This window comes from Phalacrocorax carbo, chromosome 1, assembly GCF_963921805.1.
Source record: "Phalacrocorax carbo chromosome 1, bPhaCar2.1, whole genome shotgun sequence".
Classification (NCBI taxonomy): domain Eukaryota; kingdom Metazoa; phylum Chordata; class Aves; order Suliformes; family Phalacrocoracidae; genus Phalacrocorax; species Phalacrocorax carbo.
The window spans coordinates 146,998,442-147,022,513 of NC_087513.1; the positions used below are offsets into that span (position 1 = coordinate 146,998,442).

The 24,072-nt window shown below is 43.3% G+C and overlaps 1 protein-coding gene across 4 annotated transcripts in view; it reads left to right on the forward strand.

Annotated features, from left to right (window-relative positions):
• NPAS2 (neuronal PAS domain protein 2) overlaps nucleotides 1-24,072 on the forward strand; it is a 109,696-nt gene that overhangs the window by 33,604 nt on the left and 52,020 nt on the right. For all 4 annotated transcript variants that reach the window (XM_064439029.1, XM_064439023.1, XM_064439014.1 and 1 more), the window contains one exon: nucleotides 20,925-20,978. In XM_064439029.1, the coding sequence (XP_064295099.1) occupies nucleotides 20,925-20,978 (54 nt within the window). The remainder of the gene's footprint in view (nucleotides 1-20,924; nucleotides 20,979-24,072) is intronic.

The window sequence follows — 24,072 nt, forward strand, 5'->3', positions numbered from 1 at the left end:
TGCAGCAACCAAGGTGCTCAAGTTGCTTGTGCATGCTTAAGTAATGGAAATGCTGAGGATAGTGGAGAAGAGTCCCCCAGGAACAGAACATGAACATTAATTATAGGGGGGAAAATATATTATTAACATCAGACTGCACACTACAGGAGATCCCAGTGTGACTATTAAAGGAAATTAATTACCACCTCTCTTTACCTTTCAGATCAACTCTTCTTTATAATGGGAATAATTCCTTCCTTGTTACCACTAGTATTATCAGCTGTAAGAGAATAATTTTTCCTGGTATTCCATTTACTGCTATTGTGCATCTGTATGTTTTGAAAATAAATACTTCGAACGGATGCGTTGCATCCCCTTCGAGGGGAAGTCCCACAGACTAGGTTCCAGCTCTGGAAAACAGAGCAATATGCTAAAATACTCATTTCTCTGCACGGATAAGTGTGAAATAGCATCAAAGTCAATCAGTGTGGCAAAATAAGGACCGGACTTTAGGAGGTGTCATGTCAGCACAGTGCAGAAGATCTCTCTTTTCCATAACTGCTCCTCTTGTCACATCAGTCACATGTGGCCATCATATCATGTTTTTAAATTCTGGGATTGAGGATCTCGAGAAATAACTAACCTTTCAGAAATAGTTAGACATTGATCCCTTTGAGGCCAAGTAAAACAAATAAGTTTAAAAATTCTCTAAATTATTTTCCATGTACAACACTCCCCTAAAATAGAGCATTTTAAAGCAAGTAGATACTCTTACTTTTTTAGACTATTTCACCACCCCCTTTTCCAGATCCCAGTCTATTTTCCAAATATGTCTTGTGAAAACTCACGTGAGAAATTTTTGCTGGTAAAGTCAGAATTGAGGTCAAAACTGGACTAAAAGAAAGCTCATTACAACTTTAACATCCGTAATCCACCCTGAGGAGAGAGATGAATGCAGCGAGCAGGCTATGGATGCATTGTTTCCATTGTGCTCTTGATTAACTTATAATTCACAAGCGAGGGAGTGTGAAGGAAACTACTGACTGATGGAAGGTCACCAATTCCAAGAGGAAATAAATGATATATAGGCATCCCATTCACCACTTTATTTGTGTAACAGCATTTTGGATTCTGTCTCTCTAGGGTAAAACCCATTTTAAATCTTTTAATATTTTTGCAAAGACAAGGCTGGAAAGCTAGTATAGTCTTAGTAACAAAAGAACCATATATACAATCCACATCATCCCAGGGCAGCCAACGACTTTTTCCTTGAAGAGGGTGCTAATTCCCCAAATTCTTCATGACTGTCCTTGGATTGAGGCCAGTAATTACCATGATTCTTTCAACCCCACATGAAGATCTGCCATCACCCTATTATTTCTAGTATAATAACAATCCTAAACTTTGCTGTAAGGTTCACCTTTGCATTACAAGGAGCGCCCGCTTCTCAGAAAATCCTGATTACAGCCATGGCTCTAATCAGTATCAGGTTACCAAATTCTGGTATCAAGAAATTTATAAATGCATGCATGATCCCCTTTCCTCCATTCACGCTCAGTTTTTGCAAGAATAAATTTATTAATGAACAAAAGCTATACCGTGAAGATGTTCCATCAATTGCTCCCTTCCTTTGTAGAAAAGCAGATACCCCTCAAATATGCATCAAGCTCCTGAACCAGTATCTCGCTTTACCCCATTGAAATGGAAGCAGTGTAACAGTAGCTAGTCTAAGCCTGTTCTTCCAGCAAGAAATCAACATACTGCACTTGTAAAGGTTGTAGAGAGTTTGACTAAAATAAGAATCAAGACCAGAAAGTGGTTGGTAATATAGACATCATGGCCAGACAGAGAAAAGCCCTGTGCATATATCCTTATATTTACTTCTCCTGTTAAGTAATACCACGGCAATAGGGTGGCCCGACATGAATGAAATGCTCTCACACTTTATTTTCTTCTACAGCTTATTGCAGTTTATTACACTGCGCTGCACCAAGTCAAATTGACGCATGTGATCATCTGAATTTTTGGTGGCTAATACGATTGCTTTGGAGCAGGTCAGCGCACATTCTCACTTTCAGTTATTTGGGACAAATGCAAACTAAGTGTACCATGAAAAATTTCATCACATAACATGGCGTCCAAAAGATGATGTATGTCTCTACTGTGATATTTTTATTATGCCTCAGAGAAACCCATTTTAATGCAAGCTGCAAAAAGAACCACAGGCCTTAGAGCAAAAAAAGACATGCAGTATCTGATAGGGACTAGCATTTTTTGCCATGTAAACTGGCAGAACTGCAAAAACGCATGAGATGGGACATCAGCCACATCTTTCTGAGCGTGGTTCTTTTTTTGAAGTGGTAAATTTGAATTTAATTAAGTCCTAATGCTGGGTTTTGTAATGATGCCTGTTTGGAAGGACCAAATTGATAAAGAAACAAGGAAAATCTATGGCATGTCTACAGACTCTTGGGGCATGGAGGAATCAAAACATAATATTAAAAGAAATTCTTAAACTCTGCAGAGAGTTGTACGACAAAAAAGGAGTCTTCAGCCAAATTCTGACTCTGTCATACCTACAGCATGCAGCGTGGCTGGAGCTGTGTGGAATGGGCAGACTCCTCGTCCAAACCACAGCTCTACATTAGCAGTAAAACTTTTTTTATGAAAGGGGAGCAGCTGCTGCACTCGCTCGTTCTGGCTCTACTTTAGCAGCTCAGTGTATAGTGTTAGGTTGCAATTCCAGGTGAGTTTTACAGAGCTTTAGCTCCACTCATTTCAAAGGACTTACTGTTGTTCCTCACTGATGTGAGTGAGAACAGACACTGGCCTCATTTCTCCATCACAGCTGAAGTGCTGGAGGATGCTGGTAGGCGAACGGTATTTCCCCAGTACCACACCTGGATGGGGCGGTGCTGCGGGAGGAGGCAGTTCTCACTAGGGCTGTGAGCAGTCGGGAGGGCAGGTTGCATAGCTTCATGCACTGCAGAGAGGGACAAAATCCAGACCGAGCCCAAGATTATTGGTTTGATAGTTTAAGAACAAGGAAACAGCAGATGTCTTTGAATGCATGGTAAGAGCAACAGGTCAGAGACTTGGCTTGTGGTGACTGGGTTTTGAGAGAGAAGGAGAAGCAGCCTGTCTTCTGAAACTTGGCACAAAGCTTCAGTCTTTTTTTGAACATCTCTTTGGGATGACAACCTATGATCCTTTTTTTTTTTTTTTTTTTGGGGGGCGGGATGTGGAGTTTCCTTCCTATGGTTTCCACATGAGAGTGACTGACTGCTTCAGTCTGCAGTTTAGTTCCTCAGGAGTAGACTAGAGAAGGAAAAGTTCCTGCATCTGTGAAAAGGATAACATAGGTGAAAGGGACAGAGAGTCTCTGTTTCCCGGGGAGCCTGACCTCACCTGACTCAAAGATAGATTGCAATCCATGGCATAATCAGTGTAAGTCCTAGCAGCACCTGGATTTTCCGTCAAGGTTTCCTGAAACCAGGCTTTGCCCAGTCTGTTATTGCTTATCTGTATGACTGAAAATCATCCTAGCAGCCAGGGAATTGGAATGCAACACAAAATAGCTGAAAGCTAGCTATGAGTTTAGGAGCTGTGCTAGCCATTCAGAGATTTATTATGTTTTTGTTTCTGGGTAAGGGGCAAGTTAGAACCTTTCAATATTTCAAAAAGAGAGCAGCAGAAAATACCCCTGAGGACGGGCTGCCTAAGCTCTGATCCTTTATCTGAAGTCCAGTACCAATGTTTTTTCTCATGAAAAAAGTAATTCATTCAGCTAAAAGAGAGTGGGGTTGACTTTGAAAATTAAAATCAATGATTTAATTCAATACACATACAATTACCAGCTGTCAAATGGCATGTAATGCACTTTTACTGAAAAAAAAAAGGAATAGCACAAAAGACCAGAAAGGAGGCTTTGACAAATGTTAGGATTCTCATAATGACTTTTTTTTTTGTGTTGTTGAAAGCAAGACTGCAAAGTTAAGCACTGCAGATGATAGGGCATTATGCAGAGGGCGTAAAAGGACCGATGGTGTTTTTCAGAACACATATCACTACTCCCTGTAATGCTCTGTTGTCACAAATATATGGTGATTAGCTATTTATCAGCATGAAAACACATCATAAAACATTCCACATATCATTGAGTTTCTAATAATCTGTGTCTCTGTGAAGATTAATATATTAAGTCAGCCCACAAAACTTAATGGAATACCTTCCTTTGCTGAGATTTGTGTTGGGTTTGGCAAACAGAGGCTGAAACACTGATGAAATGGGAACACCTACTTTTGTTGAGTGGTCTGTGAAATAACACACTTGTTTTTTTCACTCTGGGGTAACACTGTTTTGAGGTGGTAATAAGAATGCCCCTGGTAGCATTGTCAGCATCCAAAATATCTCATCTGCCTGATCTACTATTACAGTCCTCCTCAGACTGTGTTTTGGGACGTGACTTACCCATATTGGACCCCTGCAGATCTTTTTGCCATGTGAAGGCTCACTAAAGACCAGCACTGCATATCAAGGTCAATATTTTCAATTTTGGATGTCAAGAGGTCAGCAATTAAATCCATATTTACCCATCTGACTAACTACCCTTCCAAGCATCCACACATCCTTCAATCCCAGTGATTTATCACTGCCTGTGTTTTCACGAATACTTCCCCAGAGCTCCACTGTGTCTAAGGATACACTGGAAATCATATTTTATCTAAAAGATAACCAATGTAATTACTGTTTCTGAAAAAAAAATAACCAAAACACAACCAAAGAAAGAACCCAACTTTAACATTGCAAAAGGGTAATTGTTTCAAATCACAGAAGACTCCTGAAAATCTATCCACGTACTCAGGTGGCTAAATATACTGCCATCACTAGCTTAAAAACCCCATGTTTGAAAATGTTGCCCTAAGCCCACTCAGAAATACACAACCTGAAATGAGATTAATGATGAATCCAAGGGAAATATAACCTTCTCAGGTTAGAATGTGACTGATGACAGCCATCCCCAGTTCAGGGGGGAAGGTGGGAGTTCATTTAGATTGATTTATTAATGTTTTTCCCAGAGTCAGTAAAATACTCGATAATTAATGGCACAGAAATATGAGTTCAGCTGAAATCCCCCATAAATTAAAAGTATTTAATTTAATAGTAATTTAGAGGATTTTGCAAAGTGCCAGAGCAAGATAACTGCATTTGCAGAGGAAGCAAGATTGAGAGAACTGTCTCCTGGACTGATGCAAGTAATGTATCTTTATAGCCACGCAGGTCAGAATTCAGTAGCGGTATTACTATCCTTCACAGCAATATTTCCATGAAAAGAGAGAGAGAGAGAAATATATCAGGAAAAATATTCCCTTGCATTTCACTATTCGCTCTTTAGCTGACTAACAATTTACTGCCTGCTTCACAGTATAGTTTAAGACTCCTCATTATTTCTCAGGATAATGTCAGTTTTAAAATAGCCCAGAACTAGAGTGGACCAACTGAAGCACAGCTGCAACTGCGTTGCGGTTCGTTCAAGTAAAATATTTCCGACTGATAAAGAGATAAGAGCAAATCTAAGGAATGCCGGCCTTTTAATGGCTTTCTGTTCCCGCTTCCCTTGTCCAACATCCGCTTAAACTCTTTTGACTACCCAAGCACTGGTAGCCAAATGCCAGTTCCTTGTGGCCGACGGGTACATGAGGCTTTGGCTGGTGTAGCAGCGCTCACGTGCTCCCAGATATCCAGCTCCAGGGCAGAGATGTTACTTAATGCAGTGCAGAGCCTCTGACCCCGGCGCTGGACCCAGTACAATGAAGGGGAGTGGGGATGAGGTGTGCTTGTGCGGAAGGAAGGCAGCAGGGTGCCATGGCCCCCAGGGGTGGTTTCTTTCGAGGGGAGACGGTGCTGGCCCAGGGTGCCACGGGCAGTGGGGGAAGCAGGGCAGGGAGGCGCTGTTGCTGCCTGAGGGACAGAAAGCCCATAACTGCGTTCCCAAAATGCACATCTTAGTCCTTTCAGCTTCCAGGGGTTGGACCCAAGTACCTGTTTTTCGAGAAAACAGGTCAGTTAGACATTAATGGAGCAACGTCAAAAAGGATGGGAGATATAGACAGACCCCAGCGTGCGCTGCAGAACTGCTTATTAAAATTTCTGTGCAATTTTTCTCAGGAATTTAGGGAATATGGAGCATTTTGCTTGGCAAACGTAGGTTTTAGGTTTTAATGCCCCGTGTCCTTGAGAGTGAGGTGGTTAGAAACAGCAAGGTGAGAATTTTCAAAGAAGGGAGCTAAAGGGCTGGGACTGAGATTTAGATGAGGATCTCCCTCTTTTTCTCATGCCTATTTGAAAAAGCCCCCCTCTGCTTTGGGGGATTTGAGAGACTCCCTGCCACAGATTTTAGGAGGACTGGAACATGTTCAGTCATGGTCAGAGAGGATAAAGTGGACTTAATTCCCTGCACTTTAGGTGGTTTACATTGGCACAGGCTGAAAGGTTTAGAGTTCTGAAGTTTACACATTCACAAAGTCTTGGTGTTCAGATTTAACATCGTGTACTTTTTTCACTTGAAGTAGGAAACAATAGGAACCACCAGAAAAGTTTTCTCAGGAGCTTGCTTTTTGAAGTATCTAAAGGAAAGAGCATGAGGGGAAAAAAACCACCCACAGGGAGCCAAATATTTTTCTGTTTAAAAGCAAAAATCCCCAGACCCAAATACCCCCAAAATAGTGTGGCAGTAGGATGAAGTATAAGTGAAGTGCTGCGATATCAAATTTAGTACTACTTCTGGCACAGTTTCTATAAATTAATGTCTTTTCTGCAGACACTAAAGTTGCTACAGTTTCTATAGCCACCCTTGAGACTGCTTTAAACCCACCAGACAAGGAGCAGCAATAGTATCTCTGTGACCAAACATCCCAATCCATCCTGTGACAACAGCTTTTCTCCTGGGGTCCCCAAAACTGCCTTCAGGATCCCTCTTGTTGTGTAGATTTTAGAAACAGGACACAGGACTTACCCTTTTCTCCCCATCTCAGCCCATAGCCCTGCGATTTACCTCTCCCAGCTGCTTCACATGAGGCTATGAGCCAGAGGACCTGACCCAACCCCAGCCTCAGCTCCCTGCCAACTGCTTCTCGTTCTTTCCTCCTCTTTCTCTTTTTCCTTTTCCCCACCCCTAAATCGAGCTGGCCCAAACAACCGTTTTTTTGGTGACGCTGGGTAAATATGTAAACTAGCAGACCTACAGTGAGCTGCATTGATGCTTCGCTACTTGTTTAAAGCCAGATCAGATATGCCTGCAAGGGCTGCAGTCACAGTACTGGCTACAGAATAGATGAGATGTAAAGTACCTTACTTTCTGCAGGATAGTTAATCCTGATTTTTTTTTTTACATTACCTGCAAAATTCATGGTTCATTGAGGGTTCAAGTCCTATTTTTCCACATGTGGCACTCCAGTAATGGTCACAGCACTCTGAAATAAAATGTGATTCAGCATGAGTAGAGATCTAAAATTATGTAATTTTTTTCCCCTTCCTAGTTTTTACCCTGGTAATTATGAAAGATAGGTAACAGTGTGCAACAGCTCAAGCCTTTTGGGACATAGGCACATGCTTAGTGTGTCTGTATGAATATTTGACACAGATGGCAAATAAAATAGCAAGTCAGCTTGACATTCTGACAGCAAATTTTCTTGCAAGTGGAAAGGGAAAATGCGCATTCAGAATGGAAAGCAGCACCCATCAGAGCTACAAGATGCTTTCCTACCGATATCATTTGGCACAGAAGAGAGATATTATTTTGCAGTTCTAACTCACACAGTACATAAGCGCGAGGTGAATCAGCACATCAGTATTTCACTGTGGTTTTCAGAGTGTCTCTATTCTTTCTTTTCGAAGTTAATATCTGCCAGAGGCATAATTTGATATTTCGCTATGGGCTTTTAATGGCTCCTCTGTTTCTGAAACGCTGCAGTTGAGTGAATATGCTAAAATTTAAGTTCTCTTTACACTCTGTGGACTATACCCTGCATTTAGCCTGTGTTCAAGAGGACATTAGCCTGAGACTTTTTGAAATCTCTGTTTCATTTTGGTCAATAGGGAGAATTTAATGTACAATATGAAGTAGGAAGAAGTTGGTGTATGAATAAAAAATATAAACAAAAGCAGTTATCATTCTCTCTCATTCCCCCATTTCATCAGTTTAAAGCTGGTTTTATGCTAATCAGCCCCAGGTCACTGGAGTGCACTATGGATAAAAAAATCGAGTTTTGCAAGCTATTTCCTTGTGTAGGATCCCTAGGAGGATATCTGAATTCTGGAACCAGACCAGTTTTAATTGATCCTAAATAATCAGATTCAGGACCGGCTATGTATTGAAATTAATAATTTCAGGCTCTGCATTTAAATTGAACGCACAGCTTAAGCTGTAAAATTTGTTGTCTTAAGTGCTCTTCAGGATGCCTCTTTTCAAGTCATACCCGTCTAAGGGGATGTCTGGGACAGGGGAGCAGCAAGGGAGAACAAGGCTGGCTGCCTTGCAAGCTCCCCATGCAGCACCGCCACGCCACGTCACACAAGACAGTGGTGTTGCACCACAAAAATAGAACATCTATCAATTACGGTTGAAGAGACAAAAGCTCCCTATAAAATTCAGCCAAAATCTCCTGCGACTGTTGAAGCCAATAGAAGAAAAATGGACACAAGGTGCAGTAAGCACTGATGAATTAGAGAAATTCCCACACAGGAAGGCAATATTGCCTTTTAAGGCTGGACTTCTACTGGAGAATAATTATGCAGAGATTTTCCCTGCTTCTGTACAAGCTTTGGGTTGGTTTTCTCTTCGTTATGTCTTTTTTTTTTTTTTTTTGTCATGCTGACCCATAAGAGTTATCATTACCCGAAATAAATTAAAAAACCAGGAAATGCAATATGCTCAGTACAGTAAAGGTTTGAATTTTTCATCTCTTAACATTTTGTTTTTCAAATCACTGAATTCCCAGTAGCACAGCAAAAATCATTTGCTTTAATGCAATTGCTAATAATGATATCAACACAAACCTCTGTTTGTTCGTATGTTGAGCTCATTGAATAAAGCAGCTTATCATTTATCTGTGTAGAAGCTTTTAATTAGTTTTCTGAATTTACTCCAGAGATTAATGGGCAGATAATATTCAATATATGCTTTATTGTTTTCATTTCTTTATTGAGATATCTGAATTTGTATGCTCTTCCCTCTTTGATCTTTTACGTTCTCTCTGTGTTAGTAACTGTAAAATATTTGGCTGCAGACTCATTAAAAAATTCCACTGGTCCATTGCATCTCGGTGGTGGTGGGTGGTTTATAATGTAGGACACAGCAGCAAATTCTGCTCTATCAGGGATTATAAACTATACTCAGAAAAGACTGTTTTTACTGGTCTCACTTGCTGGAACTTTTCAAGATTTCCAGTAGCTGGTTGGGGAGATGCCTTTTCCTGCTCACTCACCGGAGGAATAGTCTGTGAACTAAGGCATTTCCTTTTTATTGAGACTTCTTTTGGCCTTTGCCCCCAGCTGCCAACTTTTCCCCTGGCCCTCACCATTGATTACTGTTGGCCACCCCAGTATGGCTCCTGCGAACCCTCGGTCTTCCAGTTGCCCGTGGGACAGCGGTGCGGCAGTGCAGTCCCGTAGCAGCTCCCTGCTCTCCTCCCCCTGGCAAGTCTCTCTTTCATGCCGTGGGTCACATCCTCTGCTTATTGGCATGGTGCACACGGTCCTGTTGAAGTCCACATGGGGACACAGAGCGGGTGAAGCTCAGCCCTTGGGCTGTTCAGGAAAAAGGCTTTAAATCTGCGCTTCCAAGGGAGCAGTGGTGTCACAGGCTTCCCTGATGGCAGCCAATATCCAGAGGCAGCTGCCATCCCCGTGCAGGAACTGTGCCCTCTTGTTGCCAGGAAGGGAAATCAAGCCCAAGCTGCTGAATTCATCTTTGCTTTTCTTCGTTTCTTGCATCTTGGGAGAAGGCGCACCTTCAAAGTGCAGATAAAAGGGAATGGAAATCCTAAGTAAACAGTGCATCATTGTTATTAAAAATAGTGCCCTCTGTAAATATAAAGTTCAACATTATGGCTTTGTTGTCCCAGTAGAAGAAGGATTAAAAATGCTCATTAATGGGATTTAAAAGCAGGAGTTCAGTTTTATTAGCTACAAAAATATAATTATCATAATTAAGATTGCAAAGCACTAATGAAGCTCTTTAATAATTATCCTTTTTCCTTAGAGATTCATTTCATAAAACCTGATTTGAATTTTACATCACGCTGGAGAAATTTTATCATTTTAAAAATGGGAACCACTGGTAGCATGAACAGGCTGAGAACAGTGGCACTTTGTGCATCAGTGGGCACGTGCTGGCACCACAGCTGGAGTGTGGCTCAGCCTGAGATAGGAGGGACTCAAGGGCATAAACGTTTGAGATGGTGCAAAATACAGGTGCAGCCTTGGTCTGACGCTGTGTCTGAACTCTCAGCAGGTATGTGGACTCAGAGACAAAACTGGGGGCCGCAATCAGAGAGCATTCATCCACAAAGTGCCATGCAACCAGGCAGGTTGTGTGTCTCTGACCTCCTTATGTCTTTAGGCTTCGTGGTGCCCAGCCAAACCCTGAGCTGACTGCACCTTTCTGCCTTGGTCTTGTCAGAAATGACCTTAAAACCCAATAGGTTACATGGTTCACCTGCAAGGGAGACAGCAAGACATATAGGGCAATAGTCTTTGTGGTCACAGGCTTGCAGGGTCCCTCCTGAGATGAGAGAGACAGCAAGTTCTCAAAATTAAATGACAACAAATTGGCCATTTAAAAGTATCTCCCCAAAACAGCTTTTCATGATTCATCTCCCCAGATGATTAAATATTTAGTTCTGCTGACAGGGATATGGTAGTTACTATAGAGTAGAAAATTTAGTGCAGTGTGTGAGTTATAAGCAGATAAGTTATCAAGCTGTTAACACAGAAGTGATGGGATTATTGGTGTTGATATCTGTATTTATTTCTTTATATTGTATAGGGATTTTTTCTCCCTGTACAGCAGCAGATTTAGGCCACAGCTTTGCCTCTTGCACAAAGCAGGGAAGTTGTTCCTTCTTGCAGGCTCTGTGTAGGAGCGGTCACATTTCCCCCACACCTCCTGCCTCTGGCCCCCATCAGTGGCAGAGCAGCTGAGCCCTCTGGGTGTCACCATGCTGGGACGCCCATGAGGATGAGGAAGGCCAAGGAGAGCCTGGCTCAAGTCCTGGTCCACTCCTTGGAGCTGAGCTCACCGGCTCTTGTTGGTTGGAAAAGCAAATGAGGTCTCACTGGGGCAGCACAAAGGCAAGGACACTGAGAGAGGACAATCCTTCAGCCCAGGTCCTGCTCAGTGGAGAGGGAGCTGCCACATCAAGTTAGGTGCCTCAAACAAGAAGGAAATTGAGCTTCATGTTTACTTTCTGCTTTCCTGCTGAAATCTCCACAGAAGTGCGTGGCCTCTTTCTTCAGCATCTTATGTATGGAGGGGACACCATCACAGCTGGTGTAAATCATGAAAATTAATTTGATGGCACTGTCAAAAATTCAGAATACCCTTCTGGAGTAAATTTCTTTGCTGTTAGTGAAATTACTCCCAAGCCAAGAGCTTTTAAAATAAGAGTAATTAGGTACTTTGAGAGCTATCCATAAGTGGTTAACAAACAAACAAACAGAGAGTTGGGAGGGAATGAGACCAACTTATGTCAGCTCCTGGGCATCTTGCTTTATACTCTAGTGCCGGTGCAGCCTGTTTAATTGGATGGAAAGGATTAAAAGGATCTCGTCAAGGCTATTGCTGCCAGAAAAAAAAAAAAAAAGAGAGAGCAACTTTGACAACAGTCTCATCAAAAAAGACTGATTTTCTTCTTGTGTTGGTGTTTCCCAGGTAGTTTGTGCCAAACAAAGCAACAATCCTTGAGTTTTTGACAAATAAATCTTTATAGTGTTATACTCTGCCAGTTTGCCTGTACTGGCTGAGCATTTGACCATCAGAAGATCATAGGCCAGATGTTATATTGTTCTACTTATTTAAATATTTGCAGAAGCAAATAAACTTTAACAGATTTTTACAACTGAGAATACTTTATAACCGAGACCATTTGCAAGGGAAGATTTTAGAGCTAAAAATCACAAAATAATCTGTCCAGCTCTACTTTCACATTTAGGCCTAGATTTTGCAAATATACACACACACGAGGGACTTCTTATAGAAGTATAGAGTTAAGCATATGTTAAAGTCTTTGTATATTCTGATGTTATGAGGATTAAAGTTTTATAAATACCTAAAACAGATTAAGAACATGAGAAGTAGAGAGAGAAGAATAACAGTCAAGGGCCATTCTCATGAGAGGCATTTTTCTTCTTTTTTTTTCTAATTCCATCATAAAGTGAATATTTTTTTAAATCATCATCTCAAAGTGACATGACAGACACACGACATACAGACATACAATGTTAAGATGTGTACCTTGCATTCTTCTCTCCCAGATGGCAGGTTTATAAAGCAGGAGGGATGTCGGTGTAGGGGAGACAGTGCACAAGCTATTTGTAGCACAGAAGAGCAAAAGCATAATAAAGTAGATTTCAGGAACAAATATATTAGATGAACTAATTTGGGGGACTGATACACTTAGGATGTTCCCTGTGGTAGACAGCTCAGTAGATCCAGAATCACAGGACAATTCAGGTTGGAAGGGACCTCAGGAGGTTTCTGGTCCAACCTCCTGCTCAAAGCAGGGCTGGCTTTGAGGTCAGACCAGGCTGCTCTGGACTTTTTCCACTCAGGTCTTGAAAACCTCCAAGAACGGGGTGGCACAGCCTCTCTGGGCAGCCTGCTCCACTGCCTGGCTGTTCTTATGGAGAAAAGGTTCTCTTCTTTCTACTTATGCCCATTATTTCTCATTCTCTCATCCTGCACCACCACAAGGAGCCCAGCTCTGGCTCCTCATTGATTCCTTGTAGGTACTGAGGGGCTGTAAGGTGACCCAAAGCCATCTCTTGTCCAGACCAAACCAGCCCAGCTGCTCCAGTGCCTCCTCATGGGGCAAGTGCTCCAGCTTCCACTGCCTTGGAGGAGTCTCTGCTGAGCTCCCTCCAGTTAATGTATATTTTTTCTTTGCTGGGGGGCCCAAAACCAGACACACTACCCTAGATGTGGTCTAACAAGTACCAATTCAAGTGGAATAATGCCCTCCCTTGATCAGGCTGTGCAGGCCATGCAGCCCAGGGTACTGTTGGTCATCTTCATCACCAAGGCATACCACCGGCTCATGCAGAGCACGCTGCCTGCTGCCTGCCAGGACTGCCAGGACCTTTCATGCAGAGCTGCTCCCTGGTCAGTCCATCCCCAGCCTGTATCAGAGCCCAAGGCTCTTCATTCCCAGGTGCAGGTCTTGGCAGCTGTCGCCACTGGATTTAATGAGGCTCCTGTCAGCCCTTTCCTCCAGCCTCTCTGGGTCCCCACCATGATGACAGCCCTGCCTTTGAGCATGAAGCATACATAAATAAGATCCACTGCTCTCTCCCCATCCACAGATCCTGTCATTTCATCAGAGCAGGCAGTCAGGTTACTCTTGGTAAATGCATGTTGACTGTTTCTGATCACCTTTTCCTTCATATGTCCAGAGATACGCTCCAGTAGGACTCACTCCATGATTCCCCAGGGACTGAAGTAAGGCTGACCAGCCTGTTGCTCCCTGGATCACCCTCTTGGCCTTTTATGAAGTCAACATTTGCCTTTCTCCAGCCATCAGGTACCTCTCCCATCTCCACAGCCTCTCAAAGATGAGAGAGATCAGCCTAGCAAGGACACCACTAACTCTCCCAGCACCCATGGAGGCAGGTGGTTGGGCCCCATTGACTTGTATGGGTCGACTTCCTTCAAGCTCCCTCAAGTTCCCTGAGTTGACCCTCACCTGCTGGTGCTCTTTCTGCTCCTCCCTGACCCTGCCTCCAACACAGAGGCCTGGGAGACCTTGCTGGTGAAGACTGTAGCAAAGAAGGCATCAGTACCTCAGCCTTACCTGTGTTTGCTGTCACTAACTCACCTCCCCACCCACCCCCAATACTGCAGCAGTCTCATGCTTCCATTGTTCAGACTTCTACTACTGAAGTAGCAGCAGAAACTCTTCTTGCTGCCCTTGACATGCCATGCAAGTGTCAACTCTAGGTGAGCTTTGGTTTTCCTGTCACCATCCCTACACACCCAGTACAGTCAACAGAGAAAGACAATACCTCCACTGGATGGCTCACCATCCCTTACTACTTTGCTCATGCATAGGCTTTGACAAATGTTTGACTGTGCACAAACTCGTAGTAACTAAGCCTTTAGCTGCCCTGTGCCTCAGTTTCCTTGTTGAAATGCACCCGTTAACTCCAATGCACTGGCCGTGGTTTGCAAAACCCCTGCTTCTACCAATGGCAGGTATCGTTCTGCAGGGACACAGAGTTCTGAGCTGCCTCATGTGCCCCATGGCAAGCCCAGGTGCTTCGTCTCCATGGCTCATTCAGAAGGCAAAAGGCCTGCCAGAAGACCATTGCAGTCACATCCTCCTCCGTTCATCGCACGCAGCAATGTTACCGAACTGACCTACTTTTCCCATCCACCCACGGAAGGCTAATCCTGTTTAGCATTGCTGGAAGGGGACGAGCACACGGAGAAGTGCTCCGAGTTATACAGATGGCAGTCTTTGCTGATTAATGTTAGTTTAATTTGTTTGCCTTTCTGTTTCCAGCCGTGCGAGGGGAGAGCAGAGCAGCAGTTGAACCCGGGGATTCACTTAGCCTGTTCACTGAAGTCTGAATGGTTTTAGTCATTCAGTAATAATAATAATAATAATAATAATAATAATAATAATAAGGAAGATAACTAGCATGTATGTGTTGATCTTCATCAGAAATCCCACGTGCCACACAAACTTTACAGTTTGCTCACAAGCTAGAGATAAACAACGCCTCTCACTTACCCTGGCCCCGCTCCAGCACAGCACTGCTGACGTCAGCTGTCTCACTCTGACTTAAACTGATGAGAATTATACCAGATCTACAGAGGGTTCGCAGGCTGCACACCCTAAAATTCAACCAGCACCAGGGTAGAGGTGGGAAGCTGTCTAATAGCACCCAGAAATAGGTGTAAGGTTTCTGACATTAGGAAAAGAATACCTCTTCCCACTAATTGGGAATACTGCAAAGAATAAAACCAGAATATGCTTTGAGCCTTTACTTCTCTTCATCATAATCTCATAATACTCAGCTGAATTACCTGTGAGTGTCCCCGTGCCATCCCCAATTCGGAAGAGTAGAGCATTAATTTGTGTCAAATTCCATCATTTTCATTGACTGCATTTGGATTATTTTTAATGTCTGTTTTGCTTTAAGCCCGTTACCATCTGAAGATTCGTTGTACACATATGAATGAAACATGGAGAAGCGCATGAGGTTCATGAAGCCCACTGTTTTCTCAAAATGTTTTCTTCTTTTTCGGAAACCTCTAAACAACCTCTTCTCTAGTGTTAACAAAATGTAGTAACCTACTGAATGCAGGAAGTCCAAGCTGTACACCGTCAGGCAAAAATAGTCATAATGCTAAAGCTGGACACTTACCATGCTACTGCATTTCACTTTTACTCGTAAAAACAGTAATTCCCATAACAATCACAGCATTACATGACCCATGGTAACTGCAGACTGCCATTCTCCCACTGAAATGTCAGAGTCCCCTCTCAAATAACAATGTATATAATCGGGAAAGTGATTTTTTTACTATCTTTTCTTAAGTTTTCTTGAGGCTACTTTGTTTATAGTTTGATAAATCAATTTTGATTGCTGCGGGTGGGATTGTGCTGTATTTAGTTATGGACTCCAGCATGTTCTTGTAACAGTTCATGGGTTTACAGCTGAAAAATAAGGATGGAGGGACGCAGTTCAGTTTGATGTTTGAATATGTTGATTTATTCTGATTTGTGTTTATACAAATCCTTCCTCTGTGTGTTCACGCTATAGCCCTCATGGTGGGATATCTGAGTGCTTCATCCATGTCAGAGGAACATGGAACAAGGCATTTAACATGGTCAGATGGTCACTTCTTGCCTGTCACCCTGTGACCTTTCCTGCCGTTTCCCATTTGCTAATCTTTCTCTTTGCCCCCCAGCAAGGCTTGGAAGGGAAATAGTGTGGTTTACTCATTTTAGAGCTCTGCCTTAGCTGAGAAGAAGGGGTACAGCTGCTAGCACCAAGCCACAGTGGTGCTCCCCAGTGTGGGCAAGTGCCCATCTAACCCTCACCGTGGAGCACCCATGGGACAATGCCATTGCCCGACCACAGCGCCCATCAGACCTTGTCTGTCATCCCCGGGCAGGGGACCTGGCAGCGGTGCCAGTGCAGCGACCCAGCCGCACCGTCGCCTATGCTAGTGGCTGGCCAGAAGCTGTCCCCACTGGCTCGTGCCCAGAGCCTGTACTCCCCTTCAGTGCCTTCTTCTGATGTCTTGGATCCTACTCACTTTGCATGGGATGCCGTGCATAGGTGGATCTGGCCTTTAAATCCTGAACCACCAAACATACCTGCATGGCTCCTTTATACCGCCAAGCTCTTCGCTAACAGCCTCTTTCCGCCCCTTCAAAGAGGGAACCAGAGAGTAACTCCCTGTTGAGGCAGTGCTCAGTATCTTGCGGAAGTAATGCCCAGCAGAGACAGGCACTGGAGGCTGAGCGATGTCTCTGGAATGGGGGGCATGTCTACTGTCCACCCTACTGCTCTTTTTCTTCCCTCCTCAAAAAGTTAGCAGTTGTTGGGGAGGGTCTACCCAGAGGACAGAGGGTAGTTCAAGCTGTTTCTGCCCAGTGTCCCAATTTTCCATACAACCCTTGCCCATCCGCTATCTGTGAAAGGATTGTTCTCCAAGTGCAATATCATAATCTTTACTTAGGATGGTGGTATTGTATCAGCATCCTAAGTAGTCTGAGGGTAAGGTCTGAGGGAGGGCTCAGGAATATCTGTAGTGGGTGGGAAGCAACACCAGGGTATGGCGGGCAGCACCTCTCTCCCCAGGGCCGAGCATGCCCTATACAGGACATGTGGCTGAACACCCCAAGCAGGCATGTGAGGCAATGGAGGCAGACCCCCACCATGCCGGAGAGGGAAAGGGAGGAAAAGCCCAGTCTTTCCTGCCAGCTGCCCAACATAGAGCCAGAGGAGCACAAGGACTGTGATTTCTCACTAGGCTTCCCCAGGCACGTCCCAGGACTTCTAGTGGAGATTTATGTCTCTGATTTAATTCAGTTGAGTTAAACAAATATGATTAAAAATTCTTGTTAAATGTCAGGCTGATTTGTAGGAACTGAGATTAGCTGGCCACGTGGCAACTTAGTGGGAAATCAACAGCTGAGTACTTACATGTGAGTGTCAGTCATTTTATAGTGTATCCTTATAAGCAGTAGGTCAGGAAGGAGAAAAACCAACCTCACCCACACAGAATAGCAGTAGTTTAACTCACTTAAAAAAACATGTTTCCAGTGCAGGATAAGGTGATTAGTGCCAGCTGAATTTTATAGTGCAAGCTCTGTGTCCACTGGGAATAGAGTGTATCAAAATAAACATGTGCAACCTTTCTTCTGGAGAGTCCCTGAAGCGAGCTGGCATTCTGCCTGAATTACTTCTTTCCCAAGCAACTCTTCACTGTATGAATGAATGGGGGGGGGGAATGTTTGTGCTATAATTCGCCATCTGATAACTAAGCCAGGGCTACATGGTTAACAGTTTTAGCCAGTCTTTTGTTTCCAAAATGCCACTCTTCCCTGCTTGTGGGTATGCGTCTTTCTGTGTGTCTGTATGAGTACCATCGTGATGGGAGTACGTGAGCTTTCTCTTCCTTATTCCAGGTGGTTCCCATCTGTTTGAGTGGTAGCTTCTTCACTCTTGTTGGTAATGATGGTATTAATGAAGCTCCAAACGTAACTGTCAGTGTTAAATACTCCATTGGCAGGAGTTTTGTCATGTTGTTATTACCCATAGGTTTCCAAATTCTCTTTGTTAGCATGAAAGGGTTGTTCAAATTTTGACAAATCCTTGTACTACCTGTTTTTTATGTCATGTCCTTGCAGGGGGACCATGGCACAGAGCCATGGCTATTACTGCCTGCCTCTGTCACTGCAATGAGCCAGAATTGCCTCCTAAACCAGGCACTGATGGGGATGAAAGAGCAGATTTCCAGTTTGCTATTTGGGACCCTCACAGCTGAAGGACTGGGAGGATACAGGTTACACCAAACACACACCTAAGCTCCATACCATGGGTTTCTCTTCCTGGTGTAAGCCAGCATCTGGTGTGGCTCAGGAGAGGGATGGCAGTACCGGTTCACAGCAATTATATACTCTGCCATATCTATTTTATTGAGAACAGTTTTAATTTCATATGGTACATATGTACTGGCAAACACTGTTAGCAATGCTTACGATGTTCTGGAGATTTTGCTGTGTGAGCAAACAGCAAAATGACAATTAGATATTGACTAACATTAGCAACAGCACAGCAGGTCCAGAATTTCATGTCAGTCAGTGAGAAACCTTGTTTACTGGAAGCTGGCCATGAATTGCTTTACAGATCTAGCCAAATCCTTGGCAGAACAGACCAGTTAGACCTGTTGCTCTCTCATAAGGGTAGAGGCTTCCCAGCAGTGTAATTCCTTGATGGTTTATAAGGCACAGCTGTAGGAAGCCCCTTTCTGAGGTATGTTCTGCCTCTCAAAAAGAGCTGGGGCTGAGCAGCACTGCTGACTGCCCCATCCACCCAATCCACCCTCAGAGCTACCTGGAGTTCTTGTCCCCATATTTCTGCCTTCTGCTGGGAATCTGTTACAGACAGAAGAGGCCTTGGTGCAGCAGAGGAAGATCTTCAGGGATTCAGAGAAAGTAATTTCTTCTGCTGACACTGCCCCATTTCACTTGTCCTATCCTAGATTCAACAAGAGTGCATGCAACAGAGCATTTTGAGCAAAGGTCTAGCAAAGAAAGACAGGAAAATCCTAAATGCTAACCTTTGCCATATGAATGATGCCTTCTTTATTCTCAGATAACATAGTTGAACATTTTGGTTGCAATGTGAGAAAATAACTATAAAACCCACCGAATTTTCTCACTAGATTTTAGCCTGAACTGTTTGAAAACATACTTGTTAGGCTAGCAGCCTGATTCTGGGATTGGGTGAATAACCATCTAAGGTATTTGTAAAATACTGGTAAATAAAATTTAAATGGCTCTATAAATTTTCCTAGTCTAAAATATGGATTGTTATGTGGCTGACTTGGCTGTTTTGCAAGCAAAAAAACCAGTCCCTCAGCCTTCATATTTCCTATTTATGGTCCTCCATCAACAAGCTGAATGCCATGAAGTAGAAGCTTTACCCTCCAATCAGTGACCAGTGGCTTTAATTACTCATTACTCTTATATTTGATAAAAAATTACAGGGTAGTTTCATGTTCTTAGCTATCTATTGAGTAATGAGCAGGTGGAATAATGCTGTAAGAGAACTAGTAGCAGAAGGAGGGGGTTTATCCACTGTTCTTACTATCAGTAAGTTTTCACTCCTGTTTTTTCATAAAATGTTCTTTAAACAGGCAAATTCCTGTATGACTCATATGTGGAAAATACCATGGGCTTAAATAATGCATAGCAATTAACTTCCCTCCTCCCCCCTCCAATTTTATTCACGTTTTACATGTTGAGGACTCATTAAATGAGAAACATTGATTTTTGAAAATTAGTGTTATCATTGCCTGTCATTACACCACCACTTTGAAAATGACGCTTTGACAATATGCAGGATTTGTAGCAGCATTGCGCTGCCGGTTCGGAAAATATTTGTGTGGGATGCAGCAGCACGCAGCTTTCGTGCCTGACATGGGCGAGAGGTGCCGTGAGAGGATGCAGCAGCACAGGGCTTCCTCCTCAGGCTGAAGCGGTTACGCTCAAGCATCGCTTTCTCATAAGGCAACAGATCAAAGGAGGGTGGTCAGCGAGCTGGTGACAAGTGTTTCTGAGGATCTCAGCCTTCAGCTGGGCTGCTCTTGTATTTTTCCCTCCACCTTGCCTATACAAATTTACTTAATTTACCCAATTTATCCCCTTTTACTCTGTGGCTTTATGAACACATTTTGTGCCCAGAGTGCTTTCTCCTTACAGCTCAAACTGCTGGAGCAATTGGAATATAAATGTGACAGCAGGCCACAATGTTTTGGTGAAGATTAGCAAAAAGAGTGACAGGGATGGCACGGTCCCCATGCTTGGTGCTGGCACCACCAGGCAGGCGGTCTGTCAGCTACTGCTGGCCAAGTGAGGGTTTTTTTGCAGTGCAGCTTAGGCAGCGGGATTTATGAGGACACTTTGAACTTGGGGTGTAATACAGTGTAGTTACGACTGCCTCTTTGGGCTTTGGGTCAGGGCCCACAGAGGACAGCCTTCCAGTAGGAAGCTCCACCTGAGGAGTCAGAGGCATCAGTGATGCACTGAGGATGATTCTGGGGGGAATGTGGGGGCGCTGAAAACACCTTTTCAACTTGGGCATACCCCAGGGTTCATCCGGCCTGCAAGTCTGCAGAGAGTAACCTCCACACCAAAGAATCCCCCAAGAAGTGGCTGGTTTTGTACTGTGCTGGCGCACCATGTTGTGCCTGGGAGCCTTGATCCCTGACTGGAGCCCCTAAGGCTAGCATGGTGCTCAGGAATAACATCTACAATGGATGTTTCGTAAAATCAAGGGCTGTGGCATAAAGCACTGCTGACACTTTTATCTGACCTGGATATCATCACTCTCTTATTAAAATGAAATAGAGCGACTCTGAGATTAACCTGCAAGTAGAGCTAACAAAATGGCATTTCATAATGATTCTTGCATTCCTTCAACAGAAAAAACTGCTTAGACAATCTAATGGATGAAGATGAGAAAGACAGGGCAAAGAGGTGAGCACTTTTTCTATTATGTTTAACCTGTGATGAACTTGATACTGTTTGTTGCTGCAGAAGCTGGTTTATCCATAATCAATTAATCAAAGAGAGAGTGAGTAAAATACAGACAAACACAACTTGAAGACCTGCCACCTCACAGATTCCTATTCTTGGCTACCCTGTAAGAAGAAAATAACCTAGCAATGTTTCCTGTGGAAAATGTCAAAAAAGCAAAGGCATTGATTGTTTTCTTCACATTACTGCAGAACACAAGAACTGAAGAACCAACAATGTACTCCTGCTGCTATAATACATCATCCAAGCTTCCTGAGTATATAAAAACGTGTGGTTTTTACAAAAAAACATTTTGCAACAGTAAAAGAACTAAAAAAGTGGGTGGTTTTTTTTCCCTATTATAATGGTCATTTATTCAGCAATGCGTATCTCACAGTAATGAAAACACACCTTCAGAGCAGAGAAAGACCACAAAAAGTGCTGTGTCAGCCCTAACCTGGCACAAACCTTTATTCACATACATTCTGCACTCCATCATCAAGTCCCCATTGGCCGAAAATTGTTGTGAACACTTTGTGGGGAAGGGAAGGGTGTGTTTCAAGGCAGAAGACCCACGGCAGTAAAACTCTTAAAAACTGTCAGATCTAACTGGCATCTGCAGAAAAGATCTTTGGAAGCATCTGAGTTTTTTTTTTCCTGGACATGTTATCTATACTGCAGATCACGGTTTAATTGCTTTAGAGCGCGCCATGGGTTGCCTGCATTTTTCCCCTTGGTTCCCTCTAATGAGAGTATTTCCAGTCCAGGCAGAACTAGTTGATCCAGTTTCATCTCTTTTGATTCCTTCTCCACTTCTTTTCTCCCCGCAGCTTTTTCTCACCAATATAGGTCAGCACAGGCTGCAACTGAGCTCAACCGTTCCCCTTTGCTCCCTCCTAACGTGTGCATGCTCAGGCTGCGGAAGGCCTGCCTTTGATACTGGGAGCAAAGTGCTGACCTAACTGCCTCCCCTTAGGCCTGCGAGGGGTGATCCGCTGAGGCCGGGGGCCCACCAGCCCCCAGAGCCACGCTGGTGCCGCTCTTCACGGCAGGCTTCGTGCCCAGGAGAGGTCCAACATGGGGTACAGCTCTCTGTGCGGCTCTGCCCAACCATCTGCCAATCAGGCAGGCACCCGGGGCCAGGGGAGCAGGTAGATTTGGGGAAGGGATGCCTCCCGCCACCAGGCTGCCTCACAAAGAGATGCCTCTTCAGAGAGGGTGTAGCACAGTGGGAGGTATCACGGTTCCCCAGAGCCCCAGGATCAGGGAAAGGGAGAGCAGGGGAAGGGAGCCCACCTTGCATAGCCACTTCACAGGCTTATAGCCTGATTATCTTCAAGATATTTGTGTGCTAATTGTTTTTAGAAAAATGCATTAAATGAATCCTTATAAGACAAAAATAGGGTAACACGTATCCTCACTATCAGCAATTGTCATCACCATCTGGTATGGTTTTCATGCCATTTGTTCCTGGAGGGAAATTTTGTCATACTCTGGGGCAGGCCTCTGTCAAGGTGGATAAAAAAATTTATAACTTTGAAAACTAAAAAAGAAAATTGCTTCTTTAATTTGTAATTTAAGTACATTTATAAATGTACATTTTAGAAACAAATCTAAATTATCTAAATTTGAAATTAAGCTTGAAATCATGAGAGACTTCATGAAGGTCTAAAGCTACTACAGTACACTAAAACCATTCCGATTCATTTAAAAGCTACAGACTTTCTTCCAAAGCTTTAGAGAGAGTCAAACTTGGGACAAGCCATTGGCTGAACATTTTGCTGTTGTGTGTTGAAAACTGTGGACTGTCATCTGTCCTGTGCCGCAGGGAAAACTCTTTGTTTTCTTCTATTTGGTATAAGGACTGGGTCCCTCAGTGCCCAGGAACACAGGAGGTGGTGAAAAAGCCAAGAAAATTGTCCTCTTCTTTCATTTTCTAAGTAAAAAGTAGGTGAGACTGGAACTTTCTGGATCTAACTCTTTGGGGATGGACCCAAGTCAGGAGCTGCGTTTCTCAAGTTGGAAGTGTGACTAATGCACACACCATTTACTGTCTGCTGCAATTTATTAGGGACATACAGGCTGTATTACACAGGCATCCCACCCATGCTGAGAAGAGGGTCTATCCTCTCCCAAGGAGAGACACCCGCACTCCCACCCCTGGGCCAAGTGTTTAGTATGTGGCCAAGATGCATAGCTCTTCCTTCATGACACTGGTTATTTTGAGCCCCACTCTGCATCCTGATTCCCTAAGGCATTACTTCACTCCAAAGCCCTGCGGCCTAAAATGTGGATATCATGGCACCACCCTTGGGAGCACTGAAGACCACTTTGAGGTTTGCTGATCTTCTGGAGATCAGAAAACGTAATTTCATTTTCAATTCTTTGATGCTAGATGAGGCTTACTTTGTTTTACAGACATCAATGTTAAATAAAAAGCATGCTTTGTGCACTTTTTTCTCTACTTGCTTTTCTTTTAGTTTGCTTTAATAGGAAATTATTTTAAAATATTTTTTTTGCAATTCAGCTAAATCCCAAATACCAGCCAAAACCAGATTGAAGTGAACCATAAGTAAATGCTTAATAAATAAGGACTATCACTTGCCGTTTTCCACTCCAATAAAAATTTAAGAATCTGAATGAAGGTATGTAGTATGATTACTTGATGCATATATAATATATCCCACCTCGACAGCAAAAATAAATATGAAACTTAGGGTAAAGCCACATTTCATTGTCAGTCAGCATGGCATAATGGTTACTAATCAGCAAGTATCAGTCTATGTTTAAGACAACAAGCAGCAAATATGTAAAAGAATAAAAATTGCTATTTAGAACACATTTTAAATGGGTGATTTTGATCATTCTGAAATCAAGCTGTCCTGTATTGCCTTTAGCTGTATTCTCTAAAAATCCAGATTTTATTCATATGCTGTGTGCTTCTTCCCCTTGGATATGCTGTTTTTTGGGGTTTTTTTTGAGTAGCGAGGAGGGAGGAGAACTGGGATGAATAGTATGGAATTAAGACAGAGACTGTTTTGGCTTACTGTAAATG